This window comes from Saccopteryx leptura, chromosome 4, assembly GCF_036850995.1.
Source record: "Saccopteryx leptura isolate mSacLep1 chromosome 4, mSacLep1_pri_phased_curated, whole genome shotgun sequence".
Taxonomy (NCBI): Eukaryota; Metazoa; Chordata; class Mammalia; order Chiroptera; family Emballonuridae; genus Saccopteryx; species Saccopteryx leptura.
In genome coordinates, this window is record NC_089506.1 from 4,215,368 (window position 1) to 4,240,364 (window position 24,997).

Sequence of the window (24,997 nt, forward strand, 5' to 3'; positions counted from 1 at the left end):
CTCTCTGTGACCGGGGCCATCTGCCATCAGGCACTGTCCTGCTGAAGCCCGTGAGTGCGTGGCTTTGTTTTCCGATTTAGCTCTCACGTTGGAATAGCTGTGACTCATCCACATCACAGGTGACATTTGTTTTGTTTCTCAACAGTTCAGCACGGTTTGTTGTTGTGACACACACAGGGGACTCGCCACCCTTCCTGGAGGGTGACACCTTTGTAAGTGTCCTAATTCCCGTGCTGCAGGCTTGCGTCCCGTGCAGGGCCCGTGAGCACACGTGATCGCTAGGTGAGCTCACAGAGGTTGAAGGGCCCTGGGTTCTGAGACAGGTGTCTGATCTGTGACTGCTCTGGTGATCACTGTGTGGTGTCCCGAGTTGGCCGAGTGGGGGATGTGCTCGTTGTGACAGGTGTTGAGTCCCCAGCAGATGGAATGCTGTGAAGCCACCTGAGAATGCAGTCCCTCTCAGAGACAATAGTTTCAGCTCGCTAGCGGTTGTTTTTCTCCGGGGATGTGTGGGAAACATTTACATAGAAAACATGGGGAAAGGGTGTAGATAGCTGTGCTCTTCCTCCGTGAGTCGGCTCCGTGCAGGGCGGAGCGCCTGCGCTTGCACACCATACGTACACGTGTGTGCCACAGCATGAGCCAGGTGTGCGCTGCGCTGGGGGGTCGGGCGGGCTCCCCACCGGGCACGTCCTGGGGCACAGAGAGGGGACCTGAAGGCTGCCGTGCTCTGCTGGGACATGCAGCCCCCGGGAGAGGCGGGCACCCAGCTGTGAGCTGTCCCAGTGCCGGTCCCCGGGGTCTGGGCCCTCACTAGACCCTTCGGGGAAGGTAGGAACTGTATACGCTACAGAAATATCAGATGAATGTTTCAGGCATGCAGGAACTCGAACAAAGTAATAGCTAGCTGAAGTCACAAGCCTGAATCTTGATGTTGCTAACCAACCACACCGATTCATACGGAGTAAGGGAACTACACGTAGATGAGTCAACGTCTGCAGTCCTGGGCCTCCGGGTAGAAACACCTGGTCTCCTGTGACCCCCGTCCCCCTGCCCCTGTCCCCGCCCCACCCACTGTCCTCAGACCCTCTGTCCAAGCTCCTCGTGTCCTTCTCCTCTCCTCGGTCATTAGTCTGGGGTGTGACTCGCTCCACCCGGTGAGACGCGGAGGGAAGTGCGGAGGGGTTTCCGGGGAGCGTGCGGAGGGGTTTCCGGGGAGCGTGCGGAGGGGTTTCCGGGGAGCGTGCGGAGGGGTTTCCGGGGAGCGTGCGGAGGGGTTTCCGGGGAGCGTGCGGAGGGGTTTCCGGGGGGCGTGCGGAGGGGTTTCCGGGGGGCGTGCCCTCGCGCTCGGACAGCCGGGGAAGCGATGCTGTCCTGCTCCGCGGGCTCTGCTCTGGCCGGTGGGACCGGGGGCTGCACAGCTGAGGGTGGGCCAGGGACCACGAGTGGGTGCAAACCTTACAGCTTGTGTCCACTTCCCCGGGAGACACCAGGACAGGCCGTTCCGTCTGTGTCCCTGGGCGGTGATGGACGTGTGCATAGAGACATGCCCAGCTGCCCGTGTTGTCCAGCGGGCTGGACTCTGGCCGTGGGTGGTCTCCCTGGGCCAGCAGTGCTGTCTCCTCCGGCCTTGCCTCTCCTGCTGCCCGCCCAGCTGCCTGTGCTTGTGTGCAGAGTGAGCCTTCCCAGATAATATGCAGGAATGCAAATGCCTGGGTGTTCATTCAGGATTCCTCAGTAGCTTAAAAACAGCTTATTGGGGGGGGGGGGTTGGGAAGACCAGTGACAGATGAGACCGCAGCTCAGAAGCAGCGAGCCGTTACTACAGGCCTTGTTCAAGCACTAGACTGTAGACCATGAGGCCACCCCTCCGCTCTGGCCCCTCCGTACTGAGCAGCCCCCCTCGGCCCCCTGCCCTGTGCCCTCCCAGCTCCTGTTTGAGGTTAGAGTCCATCACTGTCGTCTGTTTGGGGAGGAAGAGGCTGCCATGGTCCCAGACTCAGCCAGTGGGCGCCCCTCCACGCTGTCTTCCGATACAGCCCTGTCTGTGAGCACGCCCTCTTCCCTAGAGGGTGCTCCGGGCTCACGGTGACTTGCCTTCCCTGGCCCATTGCTCCTTGAGACTGTTTTGTGGAGTGGAGAATGGACTGTGTTAAAACAAACTCTGGGCTGGACAAGGTAGCCCTGTGGGTAGAGCTTCGACCTGGAATGCTGAGGTCCCTGATTCAAAACCCCAAGGTCACCAGCTTGAGTGTAGGCTTGTCATCTGGAGCCCAAGGTCGCTGGCTTGAGCAAGAGGTCACTGGCTTGGCTGGAGCCCCCTGGTCAAGGCACGTACAAGAAGCAATCAATGAACAACTAAGGTGCTGCAACTATGAGTTGATACTTCTCATCTCTCTCCCTTCCTCTCTGTCCCTGTTGCTCTCTCTCTCAAAAACAAACAAACACAAAACAAAAGAGAGACTTGAATGGTGATACCTACAACTTCCCAAGAGTGCACACACATTAATGAATGAATAAATGAGTGAATGAAATAAAAACAAGGTCTGGCATCAGAGTTCGTCTCAGTCTATTCGGCTGCTGTGGAAGAAGAACACAGACCTGGGTTTACAGAAAGCACATTGACTTCAGCCCATCCTGGAGGAGGCTGCTACCAGCAGGTTTGCTTTGTGGCTCATAGACAGCAGCTTCTCGCTGAGTCCTTACCTAGGGGAAGGGGGAAGGGGGCGCTCTGGTCTCTTTTACGGGCACAAATCTCATTTAGCAGAGCTCCACCCTCATGACCCTAATGATCTCTCACAGGCCCTACCTCTGAATACCATCATATTGCTGTTAGGTTTCGTATATGAATTCGGGGACACAGACATTCAGTCCATAGCAGAATGCTGGCTGCTAGTACAGCACATTGCTTCCAGGCCCCGTGCATTCCGAGCCAGGAGAAGGTGTGTGTATCACCCTAGGTCTGCTACGGAAAGCATCCTCTGTGAGGTGACCCCTGTGCATGTTTAAAGAACAGCTTGGGTATTAACGATGAACAACTTGGATGCACATTTTCTCTTCGCTTAGCTTTTTTTATTATAAAAATTAATCTTTATCCTATGTATGAGTATTCAAAACTGATGCTTATGTCTTACTTTATTGTATTGAGAAAATTAAGAAAGTTATATATCTCAGGAAAAGCAACCTGTATATTGAGTCCTGTAATTCTCTTAACGAAAACGGGAAAGCTATAAAGCAGGGGTCCCCAAACTACGGCCTGCGGGCCGCATGCGACCCCCTGAGGCCATTTATCCGGCCCCGCCGCACTTCCGGAAGGGGCACCTCTTTCATTGGTGTTCAGTGAGAGGAGCATAGTTCCCATTGAAATACGGGTCAGTTTGTTGATTTAAATTTACTTGTTCTTTATTTTAAATATTGTATTTGTTCCCGTTTTGTTTTTTTACTTTAAAATAAGATATGTGCATTGTGCACAGGGATTTGTTCATAGTTTTTTTTATAGTCCGGCCCTCCCAACAGTCTGAGGGACAGTGAACTGGCCCCCTGTGTAAAAAGTTTGGGGACCCCTGCTATAAAGGAAGGACAATTAAGTTACAAAAAGGATAATATATGAGAAAGTTAAATGTTTTCCCCAGTTTTCTGCAGTGAACCAGTTTTTTTTTTTTTTTTTTTTTAATTTTTCTGAAGCTGGAAACGAGGAGAGACAGTCAGACAGACTCCCACATGCGCCCCACCAGATCCACCCGGCACGCCCACCAGGGGCAAAGCTCTGCCCACCAGGGGGCGATGCTGTGCCCACCAGGGGCGACGCTGTGCCCACCAGGGGGCGATGCTCTGCCCCTCCGGGGCGTCGCTCTGTTGCGACCAGAGCCACTCCAGTGCCTGGGGCAGAGGCCAAGGAGCCATCCCCAGCGCCCGGGCCATCTTTGCTCCAATGGAGCCTCGCTGCAGGAGGGGAAGAGAGAGACAGAGAGGAAGGAGAGGGGAAGGGGGTGGAGAAGCAGATGGACGCTTCTCCTGTGTGCCCTGGCTGGGAATCGAACCTGGGACTTCTGCACGCCAGGCCAACGCTCTACCACTGAGCCAACCGGCCAGGGCCTGAACTAGCTTTTGAGCACAGAATTGATCAAATTCAAAAAGGGGGATACCATATGAAGGATACATATAGTGAGCTTATTTTATAGAGTCTCTTGGGTCGATAGGTTGAGTTTTTCTGAAGACACTTTAAATGACGTGTAGATAACAGGGTCTCCTCGGGAGGTGACTTGGAGCTGTTCTCCAGGCCACCCCGTATGCCAAGTTTGATTTTCTCTCGGTTATTTTCTGTGTGCTCAGAGCCCATCCACACATGGCTCTGGCCGTGCCGCGCACCAGGTGGGCTTAGCTGAGCAGTGGACACAAATCAGCAACCTTGCGAACGTGTGGGTTGTCTCCTTAGTTCGGTTTCTTTTACGGAAAAGCAGGTTCACTGTTTACCAACGGCATGGTTACCCAAACCCAAAACATGTCAAAGAATGTTTTATTTTTAAATCGGTTCTCTGTTATCACTGATAAAACAAGTGCATGTGTTTAATTTGACCTACCTTTGATCTTCCTAGAACAATGTTAACTAGGCAGTCTTCCAAATATTCCTGGTCCCTCTCTCTCTCTCCTCCGCCTCCCCTTTCCTCTGACTACTTTAGAACTTCCAGAAACATGCTTTTGCTAAAATTCAAGGCCGTGTTTCCTCCCAGTGGACTGTTTTCGCTGGTCAGTGGGTTATTTCCCGGGAGCGCCTTGCCCGTTGGCTCAGGTTGCCTTTGGTGCCTCTGGCTGTCTTTGGGCACCTGCTTTTCCTTTGAGGGGCGGAGCCCGCAGTGAGCAATGGTGGGAACAGAAGGGCTCTTCTTCCGCCTTCTGTCCTGGGCACTCCCTATAGCAGAGACCTTGAGATGCTTAACCATGTGAGAAGCTGTGAGCAGTGACGGTGGGGGATTCATACACTACCGGTAGTAAGACAAAGGGTTCTGCTTCTGAGATCTTCTGTCTGATGAATGTAATTAAACCCATAACAAACATTAGTGAAGGACGTTTCTGGCCTGACCAGGCGGTGGCACAGTGGACTGGGATTCAGAGGACCCAGGTTTGAAACCCTGAAGTTGCTGGCTTGAGCAAGGAGTCACTTGGTCTGCTGTAGCCCCCCGATCAAGGCACATATGAAAAAGCAATCAATGAACTAAGGTGCTGCAACGAAGAATTGATGCTTCTCATCTCTCTCCCTTCTTGTTTGTCCCTATCTGTCCCTCTCTCCGTCTCTGTCTCTGTCACACACACACACACACACACACACACACACACACACACACACACGATACGTTTCTCCCTTCCCGTTGGAGCTAGGAAGTCTCTTCTCTCTCAGCTCACACGTTGCCGAGAGATCTGTCTCAGCCTTTCTCTAAAAGTCTTTATCAAGTTGGCTGCCCTTGTTCGAAAAATGCAGCTTTTTTTAAAAATCTGGATGCTTTTTTTCACATTTACCAAACTTTTATACAGTATATCTTTTTTTAATTTTTTAGTTACAGTTGGCATACAGCGTTACATTGGTTTCAGGTGCTCGGCATTTTGGTTAGCCCAGGGGTCCCCAAACTTTTTACACAGGGGGCCAGTTCACTGTCCCTCAGACCATTGGAGGGCCGGACTATAAAAAAAACTGTGAACAAATCCCTATGCACAGTGCACACATTTTAAAGTAAAAAAAACAAAACAGGAACAAATACAATATTTAAAATAAAGAACAAGTACATTTAAGTCAACAAACTGACCAGTATTTCAGTGGGAACTATGCCCCTCTCATGACCACCAATGAAAGAGATGCCCTTCCAGAAGTGCGGCAGGGGCCGGATAAATGGCCTCAGGGGGCCGGAGTTTGGGGACCCCTGGGTTAGACATTTACATATGTTATAGAGTGTGCAGTTCTTGATTAAACCTCAGCTTTCTGGAACTCCCGTCCTGTGCTGAAGAGCAGCAGCCGAGGGTTGTTGCAAACTGCATAACGCTCCCGTCCGGCTGCGGAGAGCTGTCCTGTTCCCTGGGCAGCACTCACTGCTGCTCTTGCCGTGTCTGGAGCAGAACCCACAGTGTCTACGAGGTCTGCTTTGCTCGTCCACTAGTGACACGCAGTGAAAGCCAGCTAGAGGGAAACTCACAGGGGAAAGCAGAGTCGGCGAAGGCCCGTGGCCCGTGGATCCACGCCGGGAGCCCGTGGAAGGAGTGCCCAGGCGCGGGTGCCGCTGAAGGACAGCGGTCCAAGGGTGAAGCCGAGCACGGGAGCCTGGCCTTGTCTAAGTGAGGCCTTTCCTTCCGGTCCGCTTCCGCCCCCGCCCCGGAGCTGGGCTCTCCCCACAGGCGGAGCCCCACTGCGCCACTGCGTGCTGGCGGCTGGCCCCATGGCAGAAGGCGCACGCGTGCAAGGGGCTCCTCCTGGGTGTGCTTGGGAGCTGGCCACGTCCCTGGGCCTGTGTAGCTTTCAGTCAAGGGTGCTATTGAAGAAGGGAGTTAGGGTTCGGACAGAATCTTTCTAGGCCCGTGTCCAGGCCCGACCCAGGCGCTGCGCCGCACCTGTTACCCAGCGAGCCCTCTGAGGGGTAATGAAGAGTCGGCAGCGTCCTCTGCAGCTTCTCTGAGTTCTTCCTTGTCTTTCTGGTTCACATCACTTCCTCCTGCTCCCTCTGGCTTCCCCGGATGTGTTCGAGGAGATGTGTCCGCGTGCGTGTGCAGCAGGACCAGCCCAGACACGAGGAAGGAGCCCTGGTCAGCTGGTGGTCGTGCCGCCCAGCTGGTTGCCATTGACGTGTATCCTGCGAGTCTCAAAGTATATGAGTAACGAGTTCGTTTTTGTTTTTGTTTTAATTAGAACATAGAACATTTGACAGAATGTATACCAAATTACTCAACAGTCATAATTTTCTGGCTGGTAGAATTACCAGGGAATTTAGATATCTAATGATATATTTCCAGAGCCTTTAATTTTTTGGTTATTTTAGGCATGCATATATTGTGTAAGTAAAAGGAGTATTTTAAAGTTTTAACTTAAAAAAAACAAGCATAGGGAATATAGTCGATGATACTGTAAGAGCCTCGTGTGGTGCCAGGTCAGCACAGGAATTATCGGGGGTGGGGGGACATTCTGTAAAGTCTGTGAGTAGCTAACCAGTACTGTGTATACCTGAGTCCAGTGCACGGTCACATTGAAAGTACTGTAAACTGTAACTGAAAAAAATGAAATAAAGGCTTCACAGTGCAGCTACCAGCAGGTGCCAGCACATGCATGGTCCTGCATCTGTGCTTCCATGTGCCTGGGGCTCAGGGCTTTGATGCATCCACACAGCAGAAGCACACGCGTGCTCATGTGTGTTTGTCTGAAGCAGGAACGTGGTGCTCAGGGGCTCTGGGCCCGCGCACAAGTTTTTTCTGCCCCCCCCCCCCGCCCCACCCCGGAAGTCCACGCACAGGTGGCGGGCATGCCACGGGTCTGCCCGCTAACTGACGGGATGGACTGGGGGGATTTTGTTTTTCTCCCCCACCTCACATCCTGGTTTACTTTGGATTGGTTTGAGGATAATATCTCAGTTTCTATCTCCCGGGCTGTTTCCAGGAATATGAAGTTTTTTTTCCTCTGATATATGATTAAATGTTTACTTTTAAGTGATGTCACTTTTCAAAAAAATGTATTAAAGTTTATTTCTGTGGGGAAAACATTTTTTTATATTTTTGACTGTTTTTGTTTTGTTTTTTTAATTTTGTCCCTTCTCTTTTGAAATCTCTAGCCAACAAGAACATTGGTCATGACAAGCATGCCGTCCGAGTAAGTACTCGTTTTGATAACTTTCTGCTCTGTGGGGGGTCTGAGTCTTTGTTGCAGGGACCGCGGTGCTGTGGTTTTCAGCAGTCGGTAGATCTGTCCCGTGTCACTCGGTGTAGTTGATATCTGGGTTAGAAGTTCGCTGAGATTTAAAAGGTGGTTGAAGGACTGTAAGCAGTTGAGCTCTGAAGACTGGAAGGGTGTCCAGCCGGCACTCGAGGTCTGTAGGACCTGGTATTGGCCGCGTCCCTGGCTCTGCGTGCCCGCCCCCGCCCCATGAATGTTCACTGATGGAGCGTCGCCGTCTGAAACATGTTCCTCGGGGCTCTTAGCCTCTTGGGTGGGGAGCTTTCTGAGCTGTATGAGGACAGCGTCTCCACGTTTTGTGGAAGAGCCTGTGGCTCGCCAGCATGCTCCTAGATCACCTTCCTTAGCAGTCAGCGCGGCTTGGCCCTTTCAACCAAGATACAGCACCACGTTCTCCGTAACAGATGTCTGATTTCCGGTTTACAGGGGGAAGCGTGTTTCTTTCTACCAGTCCTGGGGTTAAGGTTTTGAGAGAATTCATCACAAAGTCAGGACACTTCAGTGAAAACTAGGCCGCACAGAGGGCCGCACTTACCGTATTTCCCATAGCAGGTCCTTGTCCTGTCTGGGTGGGGTCAGAACGGATGGGCGCTCAGGCCCCGCCCCTCAGGGGAGGCGCGTACCCCCAGTCTGTCCTTGTCTTTGGGAACCCTGTACAGCGAATGTTCCCAATAGTGCAATACAGAGATGAATGTTGAATATGGGGGTAACATTTTTTTAAAGTCTATATTTTGCCCCAAATACAGAGACAGGAACATCGAGTTATTTTCTGTCAGTTTGAAAATCAGACTTCTCATTTAGGCCTGATACTCTCTTTATATTTTTACACCCCAGATAGATTTCATGTCTGAAGTTCCGTGTAAGACCTAGGCATTCTGTTTTGTTTCTTGTTTTGGACTCAAGAGACTGAGTTTGGCTTTGCCAGCCATTTATTTAACATGGGTTCGCTGCGCACATGTCGCAAGCCAACAGGGTCCAGGACAACGGATCCTGTTACATGCATACTCGCAGACAGTGGCCAGAGAGTGACCCGGTTCTTCAGGCCTGGAGAGATGAGAGGAACTGTCCAGCGTGCAGCGCAGGTGAACTGTTCTAGGAGCAGGTCCCGGGAGGAGACGGTGTTGCCCAGCCACGCACTGACCCCCGCTGCCAGGCGAAGGGTGGGAGCCCCTCGTTGCTAGGGAACAGCAGCATTGCTGGTGGCCTGCAGGCCGGCTGCTCCGAAGGGTGTCCCTCCAGGACCCGTGTCTGGCACGCGGAGGAGTGCCCAGCGGTGGTGGGAGCAGACATCCCTTCTCCTGAGAGCAGCACGGTGTGGTGCCACCACATGTCAGAGCGCTGAGGCCCACACAGTGTTGCCTGTCCAGCCCAGGACTCCCGAGGAGTCCCCAGACTGTCCATGTTTCTAGTCCTAATGCCCCTGGCTAGTCGCCTCTCTGTGCGGTCTTATCGCTACCCCAGCTGCTGACCGCTGTCACCAGCAGTGGCTGAGAGGGGGACGTCCCGGCCAGCTTGTTTCATTCTCATGCCCAAACAACGTCACTTCTCAGACCATCTTGCTTACCTGTTTTTCTGTCTTGTAAACCAGTGGAGTTGTAATCCTGTTAGCCAGTACACAGCATGTCTGATGCTGTGTAGATTAGCCGTGTCTCAAAAACACGCTGTTCATCAGCACGGCCAGCCTCGGAACCAGGGAGGTCATGGGCACGTGGCAATAAAGGACTCTGGAGAGCTTTAGAGGTTTTCGCTGCTTTCTGCCTCCCCCCATCCCTGCCCCAACATACACACACCAAATTTTATATTTTCCACAACCCAGTAAACACGGATCTCTGGTTGAAGTGGTGATGGGACCTGGGTCCCTACCCACTTACTCATCTTCTCTACTCTAGAGAGTGCTAAGAACCTACCGCCGTGACCCAGTGCGCCCCTTTCTACAGGTAGAGAACCCTGTCTTGGGCTCAGCACGACCAGGGCCGTCATATGGAGGGTGTGAGAGGCCGTCTGAGCGTGGACCACAGCCCAGTTCCCCTGTAATGTCATTCTTGGAGAAGGAAGAGGTTATTTCTTAACTGCTGTGCACCTCCCAGAGCAGCTTAGGAAGCCATACACATCCTTTGTATTTCACTGGGGATTTCCAGGACTCACGGGAGAGAGGGAAGAGTGGTGTCCGAGCACTGAAAGCACAGGAAGGAAGAGAGGAACAATGGACAGTTAGTTGGGAAGGAAGTTAGATGGGAAGAATTAAAAAAAAAAAAAACCTGACCGAGCAGAGGGCACAGCGATGAGGTCAGTGAAGTAAGGAGCCTCGGCAGGTTTGCCCGAGGCCTGGATGTGACGATTGAGTGACAAGGGTCTTCCCTCCCGTCTCCGAGAAAAACCACGTGTTTGACTTGATAAACGGTGTATTTTCCTAAGAAAACATGCAGGTGAGACGCTTGGTCCTGGCCATGCACAGAGTGGGTCCAGTAGGCCTGAAAAGTACATGATTGCTGTGGCAGGGAGGGCACTGGGCTGCTGTTGGGTCAGGTTCTGGTGCTGGCCGCTGCCCTCCCCTGGATGGGGCCTGGCCTCTGAGTTCTCAGCCATTAAAATAGACGGTTGGAGTCGAGGCCTGACGTTCTTTCTGCTTCCCCAGATTTCAAGTGATGGATGGGAAAGAAATTAAGACATGAACTCAATACCTGAAATCAGTGCAGAATTTCTGCTTTCCAGCTGTGTGTGTGTGTGTGTGTGTGTGTGTGCGCTTTTAATTTCATGCAAGCACCTCCGTGTCCACAGGCAGGAAACATTTCTTCTGTTGATTTCTTTTTTTCCTTTCCTATTTGCTAGGAAGCAGAACATCATCCTCCAGGTGGTGGCCAAGTTGAGGGGCTTCTCGTTAGCCCGCGAAGTGTGCGAGAGCACCACGCACGTGCTGGTCGGGCAGGCGCTGCGCACCCTCAACGTGCTGCTGGGCCTGGCGCGCGGCTGCTGGATCCTGTCCTTCGACTGGGTGAGCGCGCGGGGCGGGGCGGGGCGGGGCGGGGCGGGGGGCGTGGCCCGGTTCGCTTTGTGCACCTGCCTGTGGGCGGTGAGGACCCCTCCTGGCTCATCACCTTCCGCCAGTGCTGCGCCCCTCTGGTGGGCGCTGGGAGGTGAGGACCCCCTGCCGCCACAGGGGGAAGTCAGATCCCAGCAGACTTGGGAGGGAAACGCGTGTTCTCACAGTCACGTGCACTTCCTTCTGCACTTGACCAGGAAACAGTGTGACCTGTGGCCGTGAGGGTTTAAAAAGCCGAAGGAATGCGGCAGTGATTGTTTTTACAGATGGCTCTCCTTAGGATGAAACAGGGACGTCTAATCCCATTTGGATATGTTTTATCTTACGCATTTCTATCTGTAACATGACTTGCCCTCATTTCTGTGACTTAAAGGTAGTTTTTTTTTTAATTACTGTTTTTGTTATTCATAAAAATTGTTTGTTATTGTTTCTATTTTTACTTTGCTGCTCAACCTCTGGTCACTCCGAGGCACTGCAGTTTAGTGAGTCGTGTCCTCTGCTCCGCGTGGGACTATTTTGCCTCTGCTAAGTATCTGGCTTCCTTCCCCTCCCCCTCTCCCTCCCCCTAAGAATGCTTTGTATTAATTGTTTTTATGTAAACCAGTAGAATTATAACATGCAAACACAGTACAGATGGAATTTTAAGATGGCTGTGGTGTGGCTCCTGTGTCATGATTTAACCCTGCAGCTCTCTGGTCCAAGAAGTTGAAGATATTAGTGTTTAACGTCACGAAGTGGAAAAGGTTGAAATTGCCCCAGAATGTTCTATTTCCATTGGTGGTTATCGAGGGTCATGTTACCTTATATGTTAGTGCTGACCCACGTTCACTGGCCTGAAATATCAGGTACAAGTCCAGTTTCCATGGGTGAAGGCCCCGTTTTCTTTACCTGCAATTCACCAAGGGTCTCCATCAGCCAGCCCTTCCTTCCTGTGGGTCCAGAGGAAGAAACATCCTTTGTCCTTTGTGGAGATTCCTTCAGTGCTTGTTTCTGTACCCAGCTGGACTTAAGCTGGCTGCAGGGGTCATGCCCTCTGCTGCACCGGTCCCTCCAGCCGGTCCCTCCACGCTCAGGGCACGCCAGCGCTCTCTGCTGGCCAGGTGCAAGCTTGGCTCCTGCGTGGGATTAACCTCCAGGTGTTAGCGCTACCTGGGGACTGGGGGGACCTGGGTCTCTTGGTTAGGGACAGATGAATGAAGTAAAAGGGCAGGAAGACAAGGAGATCAAAGACGTTTCGGTTAGAGCGGGAGAAGTCCAACTATGTTGAGAATCAGCATGATTTTGTAGATAGTTGCAAGAAATCTACAAAACTTGTAGGACTGATAAGTGACTTCAGATTGTCAGCATTCAGCAATGTAAGGTCAACACTGGAATGTTTAAGTGTAAATCTAACCTAATGTGCAGAATCTGTATGCTGAAAACTACAAAACGCTGGTTTTAAAAAGCACAGAACTAAATGAGACACTCTGCTTATAAACTGGAAGACGCCGCAGGGTCGCGGTGATCTGTGGATTACACACCTCGGGGACGCTGTGACCTGTGGGTTAAACACCTCGGGGACGCTGTGACCTGTCGGTTAAACACCTCGGGGACGCGGTGATCTGTGGATTACACACCGCGGGGTCGCGGTGACCTGTGGATTACACACCGCGGGGTCGCGGTGACCTGTGGATTACACACCGCGGGGTCGCGGTGACCTGTGGATTACACACCGCGGGGTCGCGGTGACCTGTGGATTACACACCGCGGGGATGCGGTGACCTGTGGATTACACACCGCGGGGTCGTGGTGACCTGTGGATTACACACCGTGGGGTCTCGGGATCTGTGGGTTAAACACCGCGGGGTTGCGGTGATCTGTGGATTAAACATCGCGGGGTCGCGGTGACCTGTGGATTACACACGGCCCCAGTCGGAGTCTCAGGAGACTCATTTGGGGACGTGGACATGCTGACTCGAGCTTGCACACACTGAGCAAAAGTACCTTGTGTGTCTGGAACTGTTCTGAAAGAGAACGACAAAGTTGCAGGACCAGCACTGCCTGATTTCAAGGTGTCCTTGATCAGGGCCACATGATGCTGAGAAAGGACAGACGCGATGGGACAGGCGGAGCGTCCCCAAGGAGACCCACAGGGACGGGGCCGTGGTTCTGACAAGGTGTGGAGGCGTTCAGAGGAGAGAGGACAGTGTTTTCAATGGACGGCAAAGAAGCAACGGGACATCCGTGTGCCGAAAAATGAACCTGTACCTCACACTTTACAGAAGTCACTTCTCCTGAATGCTGTGCTAACATGTGAAATAAAAAACTCGGAAGTACAGGAGGAAAATCTTCATGATGGCTTAGACAGGGTCCTTAGCTACAACACCAAAAGCAGGACGTGTAAGAAAATATTAACACCTACGTTCATCAAAATGGACAGTTTTTACTCTGTGAGGATGTTATAGAGAAGAGGAGAAAATACTTACAAATCTCATGTGACCGGGGACCTACACCCAGAAATATAAAGAGCTCTCAAGACTTAAAAGTAAGAAAACAACTCAAACAAAAACTGACCCAAAAATAGTTTTGAGCACTAAGATGTCCTGAGGGCACTCAGCCCCGGAAAGGTGCTCCACACCACTCGTCATCGGCGAAGTGCAGGTGTAAAGCACAGGGAGGTCCCCACGCCGCTGGAGGAGCGGCTGTGTGATCAAGTCGGGTGACAGCCCTCGACGCGGTGCCTAGTTCCCGGATGACCACGGCCTGCTGCCGGGAGTGCAGGAGGGTGCGGCTGCTCGCAAACGCTGTGGAAGTTCCCTGGGAAGTGAAGTAGGTTCTGCCCGGCTCCCCTGGCAGCCCCGCTCGTAGGTAATAACAGCCTTAGGAAAATGAGCGCGTGTGCTCACCCCAGATCTGCACGTGACCGTGTGGAGCAGCCGTGCCAGGAATCACCCAAGCCTGGAGACAAGTGTGTTCCTCAGGGGGGTGGCCAGAGAGGCTGGTCAGTCGTAGGAAGCGGCGAGGACACCCGCCACAGTCCAGTGCGTCCCGGGTAGGTGACTGGTACTCAGTCTGACGCCTGTAAGGATGAACTCTCCAAGCTTAGAAAGACGCAGAAGGAGGACAGCCGTGGAGAAGGGTGTCCCGCCACCACCAGGGGCCGGGAGGGGCTGGGCTGGTCCTGCCTCAGAGCCGGCAGAAGGAGCCCATGGTGACACCTGGGCTCAGGCGCGCCGTCTTCAGGACTGGCCTTGCGCGTTGTAAGCGGGAAGGACGGTTGAGCGACAGGTCATGCAGGAGGAAGTGGAAGAAGAAACGCTTATAGAAAGAATCAAGTCGACTGCCGCGGGTCTGCAGCCGTCCGAGGCTGCGGAGGGTTCCTGCAGGTGGCCGGAGCCGGTCCCGAGCCACGGGGCCCGGCTCTGTGGGCCTGCAGGAGAGCCCAGGACTGGGTCAGCGCCGGGCGGTGAAGGCCGGCTGTCCCCAGGTCAGTGCTGGCGTGGCTGCCTGAGGGACTCAGGTCACCGCTGTGGGGTAGCGCGTTTTATACCAGTATACTGGTTTATCTTACTTCGTTTTTTAGCGGCTTTTTTCCCCCAATTACAATTTACTTTTAATGTCATTTTATATTAGTTTTTAGGTGCCCAGCGTACTGGTTACATACTTTACAGAGGGATCCCCTGAGATTCCCAGACTGCACCTGGGCCGATACGTGGCTATCACAGTGTTATTGACTGTTCCCTGTGCATGGACATCCCCATGACCCCATGACTGTTCTGTCCCTCCCATTGGTACTTCTTAACCCCTCACCTTTTCACCCAGCCCCCAGCCCCCTCCCCCGGTGACCCTCAGTCTGATCTCTGTCTCCCAGTCTGTTTCGGTTTCGTGAGCTTGTTTGTTTTGTTCCTTAGAGTCTACATGTAGGCGACCTCATACTGTACTTGTCTTTCTCCGTCTGAGTTACTGCACTCTGCATGATGCCCTCCCGGAACCAGTGACATTAGGTAGAGGTACAACAGTGGCCTCAAAACCTAGTATTGCTTTTCCTTGACTGAGCTAGTGGTGAAGCCAGGGTTCTTCTACATGCTGCGATCTCTGACAGGCTTCAGTGTTCCATCTGTGTCACTTGTCACTGCCTTCTACTTCTACTCTACGTGAGGACAGAAGTCAACACGTCACTCTTCAGGGATGAAGAAGGGTGTGACGAGGCAGTTACTGTTTAAGTGATCGTCCTGAGAACACCTCTGTCCACCTGGCACACGCAGTGCGCTCTGCTCAGAGGTCCCCGTGGGCTTACCCATGCTGGCATCGTCATCAACAGTGTCCCAGTCTGTGGTGCATCGACGTGAAGATTCTGCTGCAATGGAAGATGCACAGAACCATAACACAGGTGCAAGCCTCTGGTGTTCTAACGGCAGGGTGATAGGAAACAATCAGAAAGAAAGATTCAGTACAGGATAGTTAAATGCCAGGCATGATGGCTTGTCCTAGATGCAGAGGTCTCAGAGACGGACAGTTAGCCTCCCCACCCCCACGTAAGACGAGAGTGGACTCTAGAACTGCCTGGGTGCTGGGGACTGTCTAGCCGGCAGGCTGAGGTAAGTGGCTCCATCTCACCAAGCCAGCGTCCCTCCTCTGTGAAATGGGCCAGGGACCTTCCCTGCGTGTCCATCACGGGCTTGTGTGAGAGCCGAACGTCCGTCAAACGTGCACAGTGCTCAACAGTAACTGGGAAAGTCAGAACTTACAGCTGCTAGCCTCACAAGAGAAAGCACAGCGTACTAACATCCCCCCGAAGGGTTAAAACATCGGGTACTGTCTGCTGTCACCTCAGCTGTACACACATAGGAGTGCATTACCTGGAAAGTTCAGAAGAGGTACATTTGCTTGCTCTGGACCAGGCCGGCCACTGTGGTCCTGCGGAGCGTCCCTGACTGCTCACCTTCGGGGAGGCTGGCACGCCCGGGCCCCTGTTAGGAGGAGGAGCAGGGGCGGGGCTGGGCCTGAGTGTGCTCTCCTGACCTGGCGCTGCCTCAGTCACCTGACGGTCCCCTTCCCTGAGGCCACGGACCCTTCTGCACACGGCCGGAGTGTGGCTCCTGCACGTCCTCCTCAGCTGGAAAAGCAGTGATGTTGGGATTTGAGTTTTCTGTGAGACCAGCTTCAGGCCCTGCCTTCCAGGGGTGCCTAAGGGCCGTGAGAAGAGCCAGCTTGGGGGACACGAAGGGACCAGACACCAGGGCTCAAGTACAAGGCCTCATCTGCACTTGTGTCACTGCGGCTGTCACGTCCCTCAAGCTGGGGACTCTTCCCTGACTGGGCTGGGTCACTGCCGACCTGGACCCTTAGGGGTAAAAGCTCAGACATGAGCTGAGAGCCCTCTCCCTGCCCTTGGTCTGTCTTACGTGGGACAGTCTTCTTCCTTCATGGCCGCCCTTAGTTTCTAGAGAAATTCAATCGAACAAACACCATCGACTCTTTTTTGAGGGAGAGTAGTCGCCGCTGGTGTTTATGAAGCCACTGCACAGAACATGCGAAGCTCAAACAATGTAGCACCCACCAGCCCTTTGCAACTGTAGCTGTGCACGCCGCAGGTGGCGGCTCCTTTTCAGGTCAAGACGTGTGCTTTCGGGTCCCCTGTCACTGTGTGAAAGGAAGGCTCTGCGGTCCTCTGCCTTCCTCCTTGTCCCCAGTGCTGTTTGGGGGGTTCTTAAAATATTCCTCTTGGCTAGCGGTCTCAACTTGCCTCCAAGGAAAACATGATTGGGAATGTTTTTATTTCAGGGTTTGCGTGATACTCTCTGGCGTTTCTTTAGAGCTTTAGCAGTTCTTCAAAATTAGATCGTTGTATGTGGCCCACAAGTCTTATCTAAAAAAATTATGGTGATTTTATGACAACATTCAGTTTGAATCTTTATTGATTTACTAATTTATTTCTTGGAAACGCATGTTCACAGTTTGTACATGTTACGGCAGTTCCGAAGCCACCGTTAGCTCCGCTGTGTTGAGCAGAGGGAGTAACGGGTGTTCTTCCACGTCGCAGCCGAGCGGTCCGGCCGGTACAGAGAAGTGGAGAACAGTGTCGGGGTCACTCTGCTTCCTGTCGACGGGAGACAGGAAGTGGCGCAGCGGGAAGCGGAGACCCAGCGGACCACAGGGTCCCTTTAGACCAGAGCCTTCTGTTCTGTCGTGCTCTGGAATAGTGCTGAGCACTTTCTGCTGCTTGTTGGGGTCCCCCATGTCCTCCCTGCCATGCCTGTGTCTCGTCTCCTCCCTCCCTCCCTCCCCTTGCAGAGGGCCCCATTCGCCCTGGGAGGTGGAGCACAGGTGGGGGGGGGTCAGCCCGTGGTCCCGTTAGAAAAGGGGATTGTAAGCACTCGGGTGCAGCTCCACGCAGGGCTTTGCACCAGCTGTCAGGGCGTGGCTAGGGTTTTGGAGCTAGGTCAGCCCTACCGCCAAATTTCAGGGCGGTTAACTTAATAAAACAAAAAGTCCCTACACCCATCTTGTAAATCAGAAAAGGATTTCATGATGGGTCCATTTTCTAGAAGTGAATAATGTACTCAGATACGGCTCTCTCACAGTGAACCCAGGAAGCCGTGACCTGCTTTCACTGGTGTGACGGTGGGACCAGCTGCCCAACGGGCACGAAGCACACAGCCCACGTCGCCTGTGCCACCCTGCCCTGTGAGGGGCGCCAGCCACCGTCCTGACACCATGCAGCCTTGACCTCTCCGTTATCCTGGGCCGTCCCACAGCCCTCCCAAGACTGTGCCGAAGGAAGCATCTTTAAAAAACGTTTCTCTTTTTTAACTTGAAGTTGGCGATTAACTTCTGAAGGCATTCTGAGAATAATTGATAGACAGAAGGTGCTTGGTCCCCACAGCTGTCCCCCAGGGACTGTGAGCTGCTGTCTTCAGTCCTCGGCAGCAGACACGGGCTGCAGCCTCGTGCCAGGGGCGGGAGCCGCCACCTGGCCAAGGTGTCCAGCGGGGTCACTGGACCTGCTTTGGCTTGGTTCCGGAGGTCCTTCCACTCAGTTACAGATCAGCCCTTGACAAAGTACTTCTACTTGAGAAAGCATTTTCGTGTGGTTTTGTGAGCCAGTGTTACCACAATACATTTTTTTGTATTTTTTCTGAACTGGAGGGGAAGGCAGACAGACTCTCGCATGTGCTCGACCAGGATCAACCCAGCATGCCCACCAGGGGGCAATGCTCTGCCCACCAGGGGGCATTGTCCGCTGCAACTGGAGCCATTCTAGCACCTGAGGTGGTCACCTTGGAGCATCCTTAGCACCAGGGCCAACTTTGCTCCAATGGAGCCTTGGCTGTGGGAGGGGAAGAGAGAGACAAAGAGGAAGGAGAGGGGGAGGGGTGGAGAAGCAGATGGGCGCCTCTCCTGTGTGCCCTGGCCGGGAATCGAACCCAGGACTTCCACACGCTGGGCCGACGTTCTACCGCTGAGCCAACCGTTCAGGACCCCTGATACTTTTTATATGTGACCCACACAATGCATTTCTCCTAAACTTATGGCCCTGGAAGGGTCTCTGCAGAAAACGTTTTAGTCTTTTCTTTTTTGTGTGCCATCCTTGCCTGGTTTTGGTATGAGGGTTATGTTGGCCTCATAAAATGTGTTTGGAAGTATTGCTTCTTCAATTTTTTGGAAGACTTTGAGTAGAATAGGAACCAAGTCTTCTTTGAATGTTTGATAAAATTCGCTTGTATAGCCGTCAGGGCCTGGACTTTTATTTTTGGGGAGGTTTTTAATGGTTTTTTCTATTTCTTCTTTACTGATAGGTCTGTTTAGGCTTTCTGCTTCTTCTTGACTCAGTCTAGGAAGGTTGTATTGTTCTAGGAATTTATCCATTTCTTCTAGGTTGTTGAATTTAGTGGCATAAAGTTTTTCATAGTATTCTACAATAATTCTTTGTATATCTACGGTGTCCGTGGTGATTTCTCCTCTTTCATTTTGGATTTTGTTTATATGAGTTCTTTCTCTTTTTTCCTTGGTAAGTCTTGCCAAGGGTTTGTCAATTTTGTTGATCTTTTCAAAGAACCAGCTCCTTGTTCTATTAATTTTTTCTATAGTTTTTCTGTTCTCTAATTCATTTATTTCTGCTCTGATTTTTATTATCTCCTTTCTTCGGCTGGTTTTGGGTTGTCTTTGTTCTTCTTTTTCTAGTTCCTTAAGGTGGGAAGTTAAGTGGTTCACTTGGGCTCTCTCTTGTTTGTTCATATATGCCTGAAGTGATATGAACTTCCCTCTTATTACTGCTTTTGCTGCATCCCATAGATTCTGATATGTCGTATTGTCATTTTCATTAGTCTGTATATATCTTTTGATCTCTGCACTTATTTCTTCTTTGACCCATTCATTTTTTAAAAGTATGTTGTTTAGTTTCCACATTTTTGTGGGATTTTTTTCCTCTTTTTTGCAGTTGAATTCTAGTTTCAAGGCTTTATGATCAGAAAATATGCTTGGTACAACTTCAATTTTTCTGAATTTGCTGATGTTGTTTTTGTGGCCCAACATATGGTCAATTCTTGAGAATGATCCATGTACACTGGAGAAAAATGTATACTCAGTCACTTTGGGATGAAATGTCCTGTAGATGTCTATCATATCCAGGTGCTCTAGTGTTTTGTTTAAGGCCACTATGTCTTTGTTGATTCTCTGTTTGGATGACCGATCTAGAGCCGTCAGCGGTGTATTGAGGTCTCCAAGTATGATTGTGTTTTTGTCAGTTTTTGTTTTAAGATCAATAAGTAGCTGTCTTATATATTTTGGTGCTCCTTGGTTTGGTGCATATATATTAAGAATTGTTATGTCTTCTTGATTCAGTGTCCTTTAGTCTTTTCTTTACCAGAGAATGAGAAGTAATGTAGCTAGAAATAATTTTATCAGCTGAAATACCAGCTTGCCTTAGGTGCATAATAAATTGATGTTAGTTTTTTTGAATTGGCTGTGTTCTTTTGAAAGAAGGCTCCTCTCCCAGATCTCAGAGGGTCCCCAGGCTGTGGGCGGTAGCCGGGATACCCGCACACGCTCCTATGATCTTTGTCGGCCTTTGTGAAGCGGGCAGAAGGAGCTGCTTGTGTCCTTCGCATGACCTTCCTGCCCCCTCCTGGCAGCCTCACACACCATGAGGGTGTCCTTCAGTGCGGACAGAAACATCTGTACCAAACTTCGTTCTATGTACTTCTGTCTGCTTTGGGGCTTGTTGGATAACAAAACAACAAAGAAAAGCACACAAATACTTTGTGACAATAGGTTTTTTCTTCTTTTTAAAATGAATTTTATTTATTTACTGATTGGTTGCTTTTGAGAAAGGTGAGGAGAGAAATAAGAAGCATCAGTTCTTCGTTGCAGCTCCTTAGTTGTTCATTGATTGGTTTCTCATTTGTGCCTTAACCAGGGGGCAGAGGGGGGCTACAGCAGAGCTAGTGACCCCTTGCTCAAGCCAGCAACCTTGGGCTTCAAGCCATTGACCTTTGAGCTTCAAGCCAATAACCTTTGGACTCAAGCCATCAACTTTGTGATCTTGTTAATCATCCCTCACACTAGCTGGTGACCCTACGTGCAAGCCGGTGACCTCAGAGTTTCAACCCTGGTGACCTCAGCATCCCAGGTTGACGCTCTACCCACTGAGCTACCACTGGTGAGGCTTTTTTAAACATTGATTTTAGAGGGAGAGGGACAGACAGACTGGAAGGGACAGACAGGAACAGACAGGAGGGAGGGAGATAATCAGCAACTCATAGCTGCGTCACCTTAGTTGTTCATTGATTGCTTCTCATATGTGCCTTGACCAGGGGTTCCAGTCAAGCCACTGACCCCTTGCTCAAGCCAGCGACCCCGTACTGAAGCTGGCAAGCCCACCTTCACACTGACATACTCGGACTCAAGCTGGCAAGCCCAACTTCACACTGACATACCTGGACTCAAGCTGGCAAGCCCACCTTCACACTGACATACTCGGGCTCAAGCTGGCAAGCCCACCTTCACACTGACATACCTGGACTCAAGCTGGCAAGCTGGCAATGTTGGAGTTTTGAACCAGGGGCCTCAGCATCCCAGGTCAATGTTCTGTCCTCCGCACCACCACCAGACTACGTATTTGTAATGTTTTGTGTCTAGACTTTATACTTTACTGAAGTAGGACATTTATTTCAGTTCAAGTGGTAAGCAGTGTTTTGAGACAGCCATACTCTCACACGGCACACGGATGAGGGCCAAGCGGAGGCTGCGGCAGACGGTAAAGCAGCACCTCTGTGGCAGGTGCAGGTCACTGAGTGATTTCAAGCTCACTGGGGGCCGAGGTTGAGCTGCCTTTACTCTTGTGGCTGGCCCTCAGGGTGGGACACGGAGCTCAGCGCTCTGTGTGTGTGTGTGTGTGTGTGTGTGTGTGTGTGTGTAAGAGAGGGGGGGGACAGACAGGGACAGGCAGGCAGGAAGGAAGAGAGATGAGAAGCATCAATCATCAGGTTTTTGTTGAGGCACCTTAGTTGTTCATTGATTGCTTTCTCATATGTGCCTTGACCGTGGGCCTTCAGCAGAGTAAGTGACCCCTTGCTCAAGCCTGTGACCTTGGGTCCAAGCTGGTGAGCTTTTGCTCAAACCAGATGAGCCTGTGCTCAAGCCAGCGACCTTGAGGTTTTGAACCTGGGTCTTCCACATCCCAGTCTGACGCTCTATCCACTGCACCACTGCCCGGTCAGGTAGCGCTTACTTCTTGAATGAGTAAATGAGATGAGTGACTAAATCCACAAATAAGTATACATTTTTTTAAATCTCAGAATTTCTTCTTGTCCTTCTTATATTTTCAGAGCTGAAAATGTCATATAAAAACATTGTACATCCCTATAAACTACAAAGATATTCTTGTATCGTGTTTCCTATTAAAATTCATGACAGCCTGACCAGGTGGTGGCGCAGTGGATGGAGCGTCGGACTGGGATACGGAGGACCCAGGTTTGAGACCCCGAGGTTGCCAGCTTGAGCGCAGCTCATCTGGTTTGAGCAAAAAAGCCCACCAGCTTGAACCCAAGGTCGCTGGCTCCAGCAAGGGGTTACTCGGTCTGCTGAAGGCCCACGGTCAAGGCACATATGAGAAAGCAATCAATGAACAACTAAGGTGTTGCAACGCGCAATGAAAAACTAATGATAGATGCTTCTCATCTCTCTTCGTTCCTGTCTGTCTGTCCCTGTCTCTCCCTCCCTCTGACTCAATCTCTGTCTCTGTAAAAAATAAATAAAATTTAAAATTCATGAAAATCAGAATACTTGATGCTCATTTAAGAAAATAAAAATCAGTATCACTCACATTCATGAAAGAAGAACAAGAAAAAAACAGTGATTGCTCCTAGTTGCCATAATATTTGGATTATTGTCTGTGATGGTAATAATTGCTTTGTTTTCATAGAGCAAAGGGATGTTTCTGCTGTTTATTTTAGTTACATTGGAATGTGTTATATTTATTTCATTGTTTTCGTTTTGATAAGAAAAATACGAGCCTGTGTTATTTATAAAGATGTTTGGACTTCACTTTTAAGTGCACTCACTGGCGAAATGCTGGGTCACCCCGGGCTCTGCTCAGCGATATGGAAGAAGTGGCTCCCAGAGAGCCGTTAGGCTCTCAAATCCCAGAATAATCCGTTTTCCTTTCTGCAGGCCGGAAAAGATTGGGTGCAGTCCAAGCGGCATAAATCTCGCTGGAGCGCCTGTGTACAATCCTGCTAAACACTGCTGTGGGCAGAGCAGGCTATCTCCCCACGCAGCCTCCTCTTCCTCTGCCTGCCTGATGTTTAGTCTCTGTCCGCTCATATCTCTGGAGAAGGGGAAAGAGTCCCTAACGACTTATTTTTAGGACTTTCCTGCTTATCTTCTGTGTCTCGGTTAAATAGGTCACATTAAGGTTTTGGTTTTGTGCCACTTTTTTTTTTTTTTTTTTTTTTTTTTTGAGGCAGCTGGCGTGGCACCATTTAAGCCTTAAGGTCATAAGAGTCCCCTGAGGGTCTGGTTCTGTGTGTCTGGGAGCCCGGCAGGGTCTTCACCGCCCCCAGCTCCCAGGTGATGTGCCGGCTGCTGGTCAGGCCTGCACTGTAGGGAAAGGGGCCGGAGACACAGAGGGCGTGGGCGTGCGCGTGGGCGTGGGGGCCGGGACTGCACTGTAGGGAAAGGGGCCGGAGACACAGAGGGCGTGGGCATGCGCGTGGGCGTGGGGGCCGGGACTGCACTGTAGGGAAAGGGGCCGGAGACACAGAGGGCGTGGGCGTGGGGGCCGGGACTGCACTGTAGGGAAAGGGGCCGGAGACACAGAGGGCGTGGGCGTGGGGGCTGGGACTGCACTGTAGGGAAAGGGGCCAGAGACACAGAGGGCGTGGGCGTGGGCGTGGGGGTCCGGACTGCACTGTAGGGAAAGGGGCCGGAGACACAGAGGGCGTGGGCGTGGGGGCGGGGACTGCGCCCCACCCGGGGCACGTGTGTCCCACAGGAGGTCCCCGGGTCGGAGCTGTCTTGTCGGGAGACGTGCATGGCCCTCTCTGCTCCACAGTGCAGTTCTCCGTGGAGAAACAGGGACCTGGGCCTTTTCAAACCTGGAGCTCTCCTGGAGTTCTGGTACCTTGCGCACAGTCACGGCACTTGAAAATGCGGGATTTCAACTTTGAATTCAGGTTTTCCTCTATTCCTGGTCTGCATTCTTCCTGGCATCTCCTTCCAGGGACAGCCTAGACTAATCTTAACCTCGGACTGATACCTTAAATGTGGATAGATTCATTCCGGGACTGCACACCACCTCACGTGTTTCTGAAAGACGATGAGAGTGAATGTTAATGCTAACCTTGCCCCCTACTGGTTGTGTGACAAGTAAGGCCATTGGACGCTCTCAGCCTGTTTCCTTATCCAAATAAACTGCTCCGTAGGCACTCAGTGAATATTTGTTACCATTCTTATTAAACAAGCATTGTTGGACACCTATCACTCAACTCGATTCAAATCATAACCTGAATGAACTTTGAAAACACTGCTCAGTGGTGGAAGACACAGAGATCACATATTGTATGATCCTTTCATGGGACGCATCCATAACAGGTGAACCCACTGAGATAGAAAGCTATTGGAAGTTACCAGGTGGAGGGGAGGGGAGGGGAGGGGAGGGTGAGTGTGGTTACTTCGTGGGTACAGGGTGTGTTCCTAGGGTGATACACATTTCTAGAACTAGAAAGCAGGGGTGGTTGCACAGCATTGTGAAAGTACTAAAAGCCACTGAACTGAACCGTACACTTTAAAATGTATAAACTGTAGATTGTGTGAATTTCACCTCAATTTACGAAATTATATATGAAAATGGTCTCTGAGGCAGGCGTGACGTCTGCTGTGTAGGTTTTTTTTTTTTTTAAATAACCTTATGGAATTACAGAAAGTATTTCTTGATTCTCTGAGATGTGTTGGAAATACAGAGGAATGGCTTATTTTGGAACAAATAATATTGCCTTGAAACTTGGCCAGTCTAAGTTGGTCTTTTCAGAAGACTTAGACCTCTGATTTCTGGCTCCAGATTTTTGAGGACATAAACACCCTGTGATTTGTTTTTAAAAAGTATACTATTGGTAGCCCCAATATATTTCTCCTGAGGCTTAGCCTAGATTAACTTCATTGCCACAACTATTACAGTAACCACATGGATACTTTTGTAATTTATAATGATGTATAATGTTTTCATGAGACAGCAAGGTTAGCTAACTTGCCTCTTGCTACAGAGCTGTAGAGAGATAAGAGATTGGTTTAACCCAGTTGCCCGGATTCCGAGTTCTTTATATACCCTGTACTCTCTAGCAGTGGGAGAAACTAATACTCTACTTCTACAAATAAACCAGTGTAATAGCAGCGAATTCCCCTAAGGTTGTCTTCTTTGAGAACATCAATTACCTTCATCACTGAGACAAAGCATCTATAAATTCTGATGAGAAAAATATTTAAAATGTGATTTATATAATTTTGCTGTTAGCTTAAAATAGCAGAAACAAAGTAATATTTTTGTTATTCTTCTG

The 24,997-nt window shown here is 50.9% G+C and overlaps 1 protein-coding gene across 5 annotated transcripts in view; it reads left to right on the top strand.

The window, feature by feature from the left end:
* The window catches only part of MCPH1 (microcephalin 1), a 216,165-nt gene that overhangs the window by 59,948 nt on the left and 131,220 nt on the right, over positions 1-24,997 (top strand). For 3 of the 5 annotated variants that reach the window (XM_066380077.1, XM_066380079.1, XM_066380078.1), the window contains exons 10-11: positions 7,803-7,840; positions 10,754-10,916. The exons of 1 other annotated variant lie outside the window; for it this stretch is intronic. In XM_066380077.1, coding sequence (XP_066236174.1) covers positions 7,803-7,840; positions 10,754-10,916 — 201 coding nt within the window. Of the gene's footprint in view, positions 1-7,802; positions 7,841-10,753; positions 10,917-17,527; positions 17,607-24,997 lie in introns of those variants that run through there. One more of the 5 variants, XM_066380081.1, reaches the window with a different exon arrangement.